We start from the raw sequence: 12,437 nt of genomic DNA, 5'->3' as shown, positions 1-12,437 counted from the left end.
GGTCCTTGTTTGCCATCATTTATGTAGAGGCTGTTTTTATTCTTAAGTATATCTCAAGGCTTTAGTCTCTCACTGGGCCTTCCTTTTCGTAGGCAAAGGACACCTACCTTCTCCACCAGGCTGTTTCTGAAACCTAAACAGTTCACCAGCTTTGGACTGGCCATTGCCATCATCTTTTTAAGTTTGTCCTTTTTATAGCCCTGAGAAGCAACCTAATGCTGCTCCCTTCTTTTTCTGTTTACTCCAGTCTTGTCAAAACTTCATGACTAAAGAAAGGTGACGTTCCCAGTGCACAGTCCCTCAAAAGTGAAAATGTTTTTTAACTCACTGCCCCCTGCTGGAGACAGCACACGTCTGGTTCTCTCTTGCTCAGCTTGTGTGCATTGTCTCAAGTCATATGGCCTGATGGGAAGCTTGCTGGATTGCCAAGGTGGAAAAACCTCAGTTCTTATCCCAGTTCTGTGACCTACAAGCTGGGTGACCTTGAACTAGTATTATATCTAAGTAGCTTCAGTTTTCTTCTCTGGAAAATAGGATAATAAACCCTACCCCAGTAAAGAAGGAAGTATGGGTAAAGTACCTAGCTTGGCACCTGGCTCATATTAGACACCCAATTAATAATTATTTTAGATCATTTTTGAAATTATAAAGAACAGAGAGAATGAGCAGACTGAGCCAAAAGCTAAAATCTGACTCTGTGGAGTATAAGAAAAACATCAATCCTGCAATATAGTTAGACCTGTAGTCTTTTAAATCCTCTTTTTCCCTTCTCTTCTTTTTCATAAGGGGAGAGTGCACCGAAACCTTACGGAATCGGATCAGAGAATTAGAAGCAGAGGGCAAGAAGCTCACAATGGACATGAAGGTGAAAGAAGACCAGATCAGAGAACTAGAACTGAAAGTTCAGGTAAAGGAGGAAAAACAGACTTCATCGCGCTTGAATTCCTCTTCCGTGTTAGGTTGGTGCTCTGTGCTTCCATGTGGAGATGATGCCTTCTGATACAGGCCAAACCCCATTGCATCGAAAATCTCTGTATGACCAAAAGAAGCTCTTGCCTGTCCAGCTCATTCAAGTCATATTTAGTTTATCTGGATTCTAAGACAAGCCAGAAATGTTAATGGTCCTTGACATGTTTTATACCAGAATTTGACTTACGGGAGATTCATTTCACTTTTTCAGGTTATAGGCCAGATTAGTGTGCTTTGGAACGTATACGCCTCTTCTTAGCCCTAATTCTCTGTCCATCGCCAGGGAATTGACCATCCTGGATGGCTCTGAGCTTCACAGATGGCCACTCCAGGCAATGCATGGGGAGGAAAGCTGCCAGTGCTGTGGACATAGCCAGTTTTGGGGCTGTGTGTACCTTAGCCAAGTATTTGGTGGCGTTGGGTCTTCAAAGGGATGTTTAAGGCTAATGTCATAGGTTGTAAAGTTACAGTAATTTGAGTCATATGGAGCCCATAAGAAATTAGTGGCAGGTCAGTGGGATAGAATAGATGACCCAGAGACAAAGTCTAAATTAGTGTTCAGTGAAGGTGGCATCAGAAATGGATGGAGGACTTCCCTGGTGGCGCTGTGGTTAAGAATCCGCCTGCCAATGCAGGGAACACGGGTTCAAGCCCTGGTCCAGGAAGATCCCACATGCCGCAGAGCAACTAAGCCCGTGCGCCACAACTACTGAGCCCGTGTGCCACAACTACTGAAGCCTGCATGCCTAGAGCCCATGCTCTGCAACAAGAGAAGCCGCCGCAATGAGAAGCCCGCACACCACAATGAAGAGTAGCCGCCACTCGCCGCAACTAGAGAAAGCCCGCGCACAGCAACAAAGACCCAATGCAGCCAAAAATAAATAAATAAATTTATTTAAAGAAAAAAAAAAAAAAACAATGGATGGAACAGCAAGGGTTAGTCAGTGAAAGGCTGAGGAACAGCTAGACAATGGGAAAAAATAAAATGAGATGCTCATCTCACACCACACAAAAATAAATTCCAGAGGAAGAGTTGAATGCAGGGAAAGAAACCATTTTGTTTTAAATCACAAAGTGAAAAAAAAAAATGAAAAAGTCAATTGGGGAGGGTACAGATATTGCAACAAATATTATAAAAAAGGAATTAATACTCTCAATATGTAAATAGCTCATAAAGATTGCTAAGAAAAGCTCAGATACACAGAAAGTAGGCAAACTATATGAACAGATAATTCACAGAAGAAATATAAATGACTGATAACAATGTAAGAATATATCCTCATCTATCACCAAAGACAGATAGATTAAAATTGGATATCACTTATCTCTTGTGAAATCAGCAAAGAATTTTTAAATGGTAATATCAACCTGGGTGAGGATACAATGAAATAGGCCTCGTATGTTGCTGGTGGAAGTGTAACTTTCTGGAAAAGGTCACGACGTATTTTTTAAAAATATTTTCCTCAGACTCCAGCCTTAAGGTAAACATTTAAAAGTCTCACCGATGATTGATATACAGAGACGTTCATCATAGTGGTATATAAATGCAAAAAAAATTGGAAATAATCTTAACAATGGGAGATTTGTTTAATAAATTATGGTACATATACATGTAGGAATATTAAACAGCCAATAAAAATTGCATTTTCAAAGAACAGTTGAGATTATATGTTTTTAAAAAATTGTACATATAGTTTGATTTCAATTATGCTGAAAGATACACATATACTTAAAAAAGACAAAGAAAATACCAAATTTTTTGCAGCGTTGGGATTTTAGGTGATTTTTATTTTCTTCTCTGAACTTTTAAGTATTTTTAATTGACTATAATAAGTTTCGATTTCTCTCTTAAAATGAGAAAAATTAAATATCAGCATATATATATATGTATATATATATATACACACACACACGCGCGTGCACACACACACACACACATATATGTAGGCTACATTATCTGATGTTTTAAGTGGGCTTATTTTGCAGTATACCCTGTCAAAATAATTAACATTTTTACAATTTTTAGTGTAGGTTGAGAGTAGAGTTTTGGCACATTTGACTACAGCATTACAGCAACATTTGCAGCTGGCAGCAGGGAAACAGTTCTTTGTGGTTCTGAATTAGGATTGTAAGGAAGTGTTTTATATATATATATTGTTTTAATTAATTTATTTAATTTATTTATTTTTGGCTGTGTTGGGTCTTCGTTGCGGCTACTCTTTGTTGTAGTGCGTGGGCTTCTCCTTGCGGTGGCTTCTCTTGTTGCGGGGCATGGGCTCTAGGTGGACAGGCTTCAGTAGTTGTGGCACACGGGCTCAGTAGTTGTGGCTCGTGGGCTCAGTAGTTGTGGCTCCCGGGCTCTAGAGTGTAGCCTCAGTAGCTGTGGTGCACAGGCTTAGTTGCTCCGCGGCATGTGGGATCTTCCCGGACCAGGGCTCAAACCCGTGTCCCCTGCAATGGCAGGCGGATTCTTAACCACTGCGCCACCAGGGAAGCCCGGAAGTGTTTTATATGGAGACAGAGTCCACAGTTATCTCAAAGCAGCCCAATACAATCATCGTTTTTGTATGTGCACATCACTGTATAAATACACTTTGCACTCTCTCTAAGGGGCGAGGTCTAAACCCATGAAACACCAGAATTCTGTGTTCTAGGGGCCAGGTCAATAATAGTGGGATTTTATTTGTGATTTCAGGCTAATTTGTAGACATCGATGCCAAAACTATCTTGTAACATTGCTGCTTTGATGATATTGATAGGAGCTTCGGAAGTATAAGGAAAATGAGAAGGACACTGAGGTGTTAATGTCAGCCCTCTCAGCCATGCAAGATAAAACGCAGCACCTGGAGAACAGCCTGAGCGCAGAGACAAGAATCAAGCTGGACCTGTTCTCCGCACTGGGGGATGCAAAGCGACAGCTCGAGATTGCCCAAGGTAGGAGAGCAGCCCAGGTCACGCGGCATGGCTGAGAATGCCTGGGGACACGGAGAGCAGAGCTCCCTTAGAGCTCGAACCAAAGGCACTTCCGTTTCCTCTCCAAGTGGTTTGATAAGTGCCCACCGTGGACATCTAGGAATCATCACATTAATTCATTCTGCAGACATTTTGAGATGAGAACATACCAAGTGCAGGGCACACAGGGAGGAGTATGAGTTTCTCTGCTCAAGGAGCTCAGAGTGTCGTAGAAGAAATAAATAGAGAACTGCAGAGTCACCAAAAGATGCTGATGTAACAGGATGTACAGGGCCCGTGGGAACATAGAGAGGCAGGGACTCAGCCAGTCTGGAGAGTTAGAGAGGGCTTTTTCTCAGGGGAGCTGATGTCTGAGCTGGGTCTTGAATGATGAGAAGGGGTTAGCCCAGTGAAGAAGCGGTGTAGTGGCGGTGAGAGGTAGAGAGGCATCTGAACAGAAGAAACAGCTCGAGCAAGGCCAGGGAAGCTAGGAGGGCGTGATGTGTTCAGAGCGGCAGCTGGCTCTGCTTTGCTGGAGCGAAGGTCGCAGATGAGGGAGTGGAGGGAGGAAAGTCTGGAGAGCAGGCTATTCCCTCGGCAGATATTACTGAGACTTACTATGTGCCAGGCACTGTGCAAATCCCTAAGGGGACAGACAGTAACAAGCAAATATATAAGATCTGATGGGTGCAGTGAAGAAAATAAAGCAGTGGTGATGCAGGCTGTGTGTGTGTGTAGGGCTGCTGGTTTGACGTGGAGGACATGGAAGAACCTTTGAATAGGTAGCGTTTGAACAGAGACTGAGAGGAAGAGACTGAGTGAGCCGTGTAAGTCTCTAGGGGAAAAGCACATGTGTCGTGGCCACTGGGGCTGCAGCCTGAGTGACGGGGAGAGTTTTTAGGGTCAAAAGTAGCAGGAGCCACATTCTGCCAAACTTTGCAGCCTATGGAAAGAACTTTGGACTTTACTCTGAGTGACATGGGAAACTTTGGAAAGCTTCTGAACAGAGGCCTGACATGACCTGATGAAAATAAATTTAGATTTTGTTCAAGAAATTGATAAGCCACCAATAGATTACTGAAAAAAATTTTCAAAGAGTTGACTTAATAGAAGGAAAAGAATATTTCAGCAGGTACTTACAGAGCGTTCACACTTGCTCTGCGTAAAGCATTTTACTAGAAGGTGAAGGGGAGACAAAGACGAACAAGACATAGTCTAGCTGGGGATCCGCTAAGGTAGTTGTGCTCAAACTTTTTGGTCTTAGGGACCCCTTTACACTCTTAAAATTATTGAGTACCCCAAGGGAGGTGTTTTTCAAGTGAATTATGTCTACCAATATTGATGTATTAGAAATTAAAACCTAAAACATATATTAATTCATTTAAAAAATAACGTAATAAACATATTACTTGTTAACATAACATTTTATGAAAATAACTATTTCTCAAAACAAAAAAAATTTAGTGAGAAAGGTGGTATTGTTTTACATTTAGCAAATCTCTTTAATTTCTGGCTTAATAGAAGATATTTCAATTCTCGTCTCTGTTTCTACATTCAGTCTATTGTAATTTCACTTGTCATGTTGCTCCTGGAAGACTCCACTTAGGCTCATGAGGGAATGCACGTGAAGAAGGCGGATAAATGTCTTAGTATTAGCGTGAGGACAACATGGACGCTGTGAGAAGTGCTGCACTAGGGAAAGCCACGCACAAGGCCTGCTGCCACTAGGTAGAGGCAGATAGCTTGAAAGGCCAGAGGAGAGATCAGGGTGGCTTCATAAGGGAGGGACCATTGAGTGGACTTTGAAGGATGAATTCTGAGAGCAGAGAATGGCAGGGAAGAACATTGTTACCTGAGGGAATGGCGTTTAAGCAAAGGAAGGACAGTGTTGAGAATGTCCAGGTAAGCAGTCCAGTGGCCTCTAGCTGGGGGACATGGAAGAAGAGAGTAGGAGATTAGTAGGACCGTGAATGAAGCTGTACTAGAGGATGTATCCCCTAGATTTTCAGGAGGAAGGGGTGACGTGTTCCAACAGGGTTGCTGGAACCATGGAAGAAGAACAAAACAGATTAAGGAATGAGAAGAGAGAATGAGTTTGGTTTGGGATGCTTTGATCTGGAGTTGCCTACCGGACACTGGGCTGAAAGATCTTCATCAGTCAGTGGGAATTTGGGGCCTAAACCCCAGAGAAAAGGCCAGAACCCCGGGGTTGGGGGTGGGATGTAGAAGTTGTGAGAATTCAGTGAAGCCATAGGAGTGGCTTGGGATGGCAGTAGCAGAGCAAGAAGAGAAGGGGTTGAGAATCAGGCTTATGAATCTGTGGACTCAGGGAAAGGCATTTAAAAAGAAGGTTCTTGGGAATCCTGCTTTAAAGCCAAACTTCTGACCATAACGCTGGTGTTTTGCCTGCCTGGCTCAGCTCCCTGAGAAGTAGCTACCCTCTCTCTGCCTCATCCCTTTTACTTGGATTTGCAGACTTGAAAGAGGTTGTCTCCTGGAGTGAAGCAGCACCTGGGTCTCAGAGTAGCCGAGGGGAGCTTGGCTTCCCAGCACAGATTATGCTTCCTTGTTGGCCCAGAAATTCTCGTAAAGCAAAGAGAACTGTCTTTTCCAAAGCTCTGGGAATGTTTGTACGTTACTGATTAAAGAAATCAAACTTAAATCTTCATGGAAAAAAGATACAGTGGCTCATATATCAGATGCCATTAGGTATTTTATTCATCTGAGGCTTACTTCGTTCAAAGGGAAGGAGGATATTTGATGCTTACTTGAAGCTGAGGGGACATGAAGGAAGCCAGAGGGGGGTGGCTCTTTGCTGCCGCCTTCCCCACTACTCCCCTCCACTGTCATGCTCATGCTTGGAATATTCTAATAAGAACCCAACTTTATAATTTAAATCAAGCCCCTTGTTGGGTTTCTCCTTCCTACTTTCTATATCATTTGATTCATCTTGGTTCCAAAATGGCTTTCATCTACTATATCATTTTTTAAAATAAGCCACCACGCTCTCTTACATTTTAAATATATTACCGTCTTCTGTAGGACTCAAAGTGAGTGCAACTCAAATACAATCTCTTTCTTTTTTCAGCATTTAAATTTCTGAAGGGCTGCTCCTAAGTGTCCTTCCCCTAGTAGAGCAGGGAGCATCAAAGCATGATGGAAATTGCATGGGCTTTGGAACAAAGTGGTCCTGGGTTTAAATCCTGCTCAGTCATTAATAACTGAATGACTTTGGGCAAGATGCATACCTTGCAGGGCCTCAGCTTTCCACTGGGCTGGGCACTAGGGATTTGGCAAGGACAAAAGCGGGGAGACAGTCTCAGCCCTCATGGAGCTCATGGGCCAGTGGAGAGATGATGGACACAAATCATCACCCAAATGAACACTCACCGGAGACAGAAGAATGCAGTCGGCAGGAGTGCAGACTCTAGAGCCAAATTGCATCGTTTTGAATCCCAGCTCTGTCACTCAACCTCTCTGTGCCCCGGTTTCCTCATCTATAAAATGGATGATGATGATGATAATTCCCACCTGATAGGGTTGTTGTGATAAATAAATGAGTTAGTCTTTGTAAGCACTTAGAACAGTGCCTGGCACATACGTGTTAGCTATTGTAATTATTATCATTATTACAAAGAATAAAGTGACAGAAAGGAAAGTTTAGGGTGTGTTGAGAATCGAGGAGTTGGGGGCTGGGGGTAGGGTGTGATTTAGATGGAAGGAGCAGGGAAAGCTTTGTGAGGGAGTAGAAACAGAAGCCTCACGAGTTAACACAGAGAGCATGGGAGAAGCACAGAAAGGGAAGCGGCCCTGCGGCAGGCAGGAGCTGGTTGGATTCCTTGGTCTGATACTCAGAGATAGTCCATCCTCCCAGAAAAATGTTTCCGCGCAAGAGGTAGAGCCCTAGTTCAAAAGCAGCACCCTCTTCGGCTGCCCTGGTGACTGCCGAGCTGAAAATGTGGTTCCTGGAGATTGAGCTCTTTGCTTCGTCACACCTACCTAAACGCAGTTCCTCTTGACACCATGACCTGTAGGCCACATCTGGCCTGCCACCTTTTCTTGTACCACCCGTGGGCTAAGAATGGTTTTTGCAGTTTTCTATGGTTTAAAAAAAAAAAAAAAAAAAAACGACAAGGACAGTATGTGGCTCACAGTGCTTAAATATTTACTGTTTGGCACATTACAGGAAAAGTGTGTCTCCCCTTACAAACCATCAAAGCTGGAGTTGAATCCATTTGGGATCGATGGGCCCAAGAGGGCATTGTGTTGGATGAGCCCTCCCTTCTCACTAATGGTGGGTCTTTGATCTTCCAGGACAAATTCTTCAGAAAGACCAGGAAATCAAGGACCTAAAACAGAAGATAGCCGAAGTCATGGCCGTCATGCCCAGCATAACATACAGTGCTGCCACCAGCCCCTTGAGCCCCGTTTCCCCACACTACTCTTCCAAATTTGTGGAGACCAGCCCCTCTGGACTCGATCCCAATGCCTCTGTTTACCAGCCCCTGAAGAAATGAAGGCCAGCAGTGTGTTTTGTCCAGGCTTTGGTTATCAGAAGGCATCGCAAAGGAGCGTCTCTGGCAGTCAAGATTAAAAAAAGTTTATATTGTATTTTGTGGGACTGTATATGTTGTCGTTTTTAAAAAGGGGGGAAAAGATAACATCCAAGTCTGATTAGAACTGCCCACCAGTTTTTCTTGTAAGTTTTTAGAAGACCTCACAGAACTTTGCAGTTTATTTTTCTCGGCCAATACATTAAAACCATTCTTGGATTTCAAGTAGCCAATTTTGCCTTTTATGTATTCTTACAGTTTCCTCTTGAAGAAAAAAAAAAAGAGTTTTTCCTTCTCAACCCTTTATTTTTGTTTTGTTTTGTTCTTAAATCAGCAAGCAAAACCTGCACATTGGATTCACATGGGATGACAATGAAAACTTAGTTTTTAGCGTGAAAGGTTTAAATAACCTAACACAGCTTTGATGCTATAGCTGCATTAAAGAAGATGATTACTAAAATTACAGAAAACAAAAGTTGATTACCCCTCCAAGGACCAAACAAATTCCAGGAGTGTCATTTCAGCCGAGGGGAGAGACTCAGGTGATGAGACCAGCTGTGAGAATGTAACAGGGGTTGTGTCTGACATGTGTATCTTCCCATCGGTGTGTTTAGTCCTAGAAAATTGCTAGCAGCGGTCTTGTTCACAGTGCCTTGGGAAAAGACATTTCAAGAGGAAACTTGATTTTAAACAATTTCCCCCTTTACCATCATCTACCTTTCTTTCTGTATCAAGCTCACTACGGATCCTGCTGTAGAACTGGTGGGTAGCTGGGCTGTGTGTTACCACTTCAGCCACACCTTCTGTTTCCTTTCATTGAAAGCACCACAGTGTTCTGGACTTGTCTTGAGGCAAGCACCCTGGGAAGGGGAGCTGGGCGGTGTTTGTGTTCGAGAGACTGCAATGCCGGCTAATAAAAGCTGCAGTTCTAGGTTTTGTTTTGTTTTATTTTTTTAAAATTTCCTTTAACTGTGGTTTCCACTTTTCGTCATCTTGTGTTTGACGATTTAAAAGAAACTTGACAATTCCTCAGCTCTTGTGCCAAGGAAGGTTTGTTGTTTTGTTTTTTTTTTAAAGAGTTTAAAACTCAAAACTCTGCACAAAGATTTCAGTCTCAAGTGTATATTATACATTGGTAGAAAAGTGTTTGCACTGGCAACCTTTGGAAGTGTTTAAGAATCAGGGAGTGGGTGGAGGGAGGGGCTGGGAGAGGGAGGGGCAAAGCAAAATTGTATTTGGAACCTAGGAAAATTAAGAAACCAAATAGAATGGTTTGGCTTCCTTGCCATGGATTCTGGAAGGACATAGTTCTTCTAAAATTTCCTGTTAATTGGCATGTACGTCTCATTTAAAGCAAATTAAGTAGGACAAGCAAGTCAGCAAAATAGAAGTGTTAAAAAGAATCTTCCTTTTAATCACTGATCTTATTTTGGGATTAAAACCTTCTAGCTTTAGCCAGGTATGCATGTTGCTGCCATTTTGCATTTTTGAATCATCTTGTGTAATTGTCACCATGAAAGTGTTACTCAGAATTGTCACAGATTTTTTTCATCTTTGTGCAAAAACATGGAAAATTGTCACTGACTTTGTGTTGAGGTTTCCCCCATTTTGCTGCCTTTTGGGACACTATTTTGGTTAAATACTTGGTCTTGGCTGCATTCCTTTTTTTTTTTTTTTTCCTGTGGGGTTCAAAAGAATAAACATTTTCTTACAGATAAAACTAGTTTTCTGCCTTTTTAACTTTTCAGGAGGGCACAACAAGGTAGATTGTTGTGAATGGGCCTTAGATTTTCACTCTTGTTCTGTCCTCATTTCCGAACCCTGACAGTGGCAATGTCCCGGGCAACGGGTGCCGCGGGGTGCAGGTTACAGGATTTGGGATGAATCCATCCAGGCTCTCAAGTAGTTTTCGTTCTAGTCTTACTTCGGATGTATCCATTCTCATTCTCTCTCCCTCCCTCTTCCTCCCCCTCCCTCCTCCTCCGTCCTTCCTCCCTCCCTCTTTCCTTCCCTTTTTCTCTCTCCCTCCCTTTTCCTTTCTCTCTGGCATCTGAGTAGAACCAAGACTGACTTGTTTTCTGGTACAATCCTCCTTTCCTTAAAAAAGCAGATTAGGGGTGGGGTTGGAAGGTAGTTGGTGAGAAATTTTTGAGAGCAAATTTCCATTTTCCGGAATCTTGTCAGGCCAGTTTGTGACCAATACCCTATTGGGTTTCCTATCTGCTACAGATCCTGAACTGATCTCCAGGGTAACCGCTTCTATAGTCCTCCCTTGTTTCTAGTCCTCCCTTGTTTTCATCCTCTGAGAAGCCAGCTGCCCCTCTCGGCCTCTGTTTTCCTCTCTTGGCCATTGTTAAAATTGATCTTGGCTCCAGTTTCGGAAAATTCTGCTCTTGGCACCTCAGCCCCGTCCCTACTGCAGGATAGCCTTCCTGAGTCTCAGCCATTTAGGCTCTTGCAAACATACCACACTTTATACCGTGAGCAGAGTTCCCCAGGGGAAACGCCTCGGCTTGGCGGCTTGGCTTTTGCCTTGGCCCTCCCTGAAGGAATGTGTCTGCCCAAAGCATTCTCATTGTCATGTTCTTTTCCACCAAGGAGATCTCCAGTTGTTGTCTTTGTTACTCTAGGCCCATCATGAAATGGTTCCGTCTTAGTACAGTATCATTTATGACATGCCATAAAGCAGTGTTTGCCATTCTGGATGGTTAAATATTTACAGAAAGCGTGGGCTGAGTGTGTTTTGACTTGACGTCTCCCAACTTGACATAAGGAAGTAGCTGTTGTGTGCCCATTCCCTCTGTGATCCTCTTTCCAAGACATCCTATAAAATGAGAATGAGCAATTCCTCATGGCTCCCAGCCTAAAGAAAGGGAATAGTCCCTTCTCCTGCCATCGCAGTTCCCCAGGCTCACCTGGCTGCATCACTCAGGCTATGGCAAGCCACCTGGAAGGGCTGAACATCTCTGACAGCTGCTATCAGATTGCTTCCTGTGAAATTCACATCACACCAGAGGGAGACAAACAGGTAAACTGGAAACCCACCCCAAAGCCAATTCAGTGAAGGCCAGCTAGTAAACCGTTTTCAGGTGGGCCACAGCAACTAGACCTGTTTAGGTTAAAGGCCCTTTGAGCCCTGTAAATGCCTGGATTTCTGTGACTCTCAATGATGCTTGCCGCTGTGCTGGCTTCTTCACAAGCCTGCAGCATCTCCCCTCTTTAAAGGCCCTAGTCTGTTCTAGGCCAGGCAAAGCCCTCTAGACAGGGATGGGAGTCTGCTCCCAGCTTTGCCACCAGCACAACATCCCTGGGGTAGGTGCTGTTTCCTCCCCTTTAAGAAGGAGTATTGTTCCTGGCTGCCCAGCCTGCCGGAAGGAGTTGCTGTGGAAATCAGGGAGAGGAGTGCTCTGTGAACTAGCTAGGGCCTCCGATGAGGTTAGGAGCTGGAGCTCCAGCAGGGAGTGGCCGTGAGGCCTGTCTGGCTGGGAGTCTGCCTTCTGGGCCAGCTCCATCCCCGCAGCCTGACTCCCAAGTGGGGTCCTCAGCAGCGTGGTCTGCACTGTGGGCCTTCAGCATCAGCACCTGGGAGCTCTTCCCCAGGCCCCCATCTAAATCTGCCCTTTAACAATGTCTCCGGGTGATTCGGTTGCATATGACTTGTTTAGAAGCCCTGCCTGAGCTGACTTTTCTAACCCGAAGACTCTCAACGCTGTCACTCTCCTAGTTCAGCTTTGAAAATTCAGAATAAGAGCTTAATTTTTGAGGGGCAAGCTGGAGATGAAGAACTCAAAGTGTTACACATTTTGCTTATTTTGTTTATTATCTCTCCCCTCCCCGCCATTAGAATGTAAACTTTTTGAGGGCAGAGATTTTCATCTGTTTACCGCTTAACCCCAGAACCTAGAACAATGACTGCCACACAGTAGGTGCTCAATGAATACTTACTGAGTGAATAAAGTTAAT

At 43.7% G+C, this 12,437-nt stretch overlaps 1 protein-coding gene across 3 annotated transcripts in view; it reads left to right on the top strand.

Annotated features, from left to right (window-relative positions):
- Positions 1 to 9,405, top strand: part of MACO1 (macoilin 1) — a 56,068-nt gene extending 46,663 nt beyond the window's left edge. For 2 of the 3 annotated variants that reach the window (XM_082398321.1, XM_082398319.1), the window contains 3 exons: positions 787 to 907; positions 3,729 to 3,903; positions 8,236 to 9,405. In XM_082398321.1, coding sequence (XP_082254447.1) covers positions 787 to 907; positions 3,729 to 3,903; positions 8,236 to 8,438 — 499 coding nt within the window. In that variant the 3' untranslated portion in view covers positions 8,439 to 9,405. Of the gene's footprint in view, positions 1 to 786; positions 908 to 3,664; positions 3,904 to 8,235 lie in introns of those variants that run through there. The other variant, XM_082398320.1, reaches the window with a different exon arrangement.
- The last annotated feature ends 3,032 nt before the right edge of the window (positions 9,406 to 12,437 follow it).

Source organism: Balaenoptera borealis, assembly GCF_965194805.1.
Source record: "Balaenoptera borealis genome assembly, chromosome: 1".
In the NCBI taxonomy this organism is placed as follows: Eukaryota; Metazoa; Chordata; class Mammalia; order Artiodactyla; family Balaenopteridae; genus Balaenoptera; species Balaenoptera borealis.
Note: the sequence above shows the minus strand (reverse complement) of the source record. Positions and strands in the feature narration are given on the sequence as shown.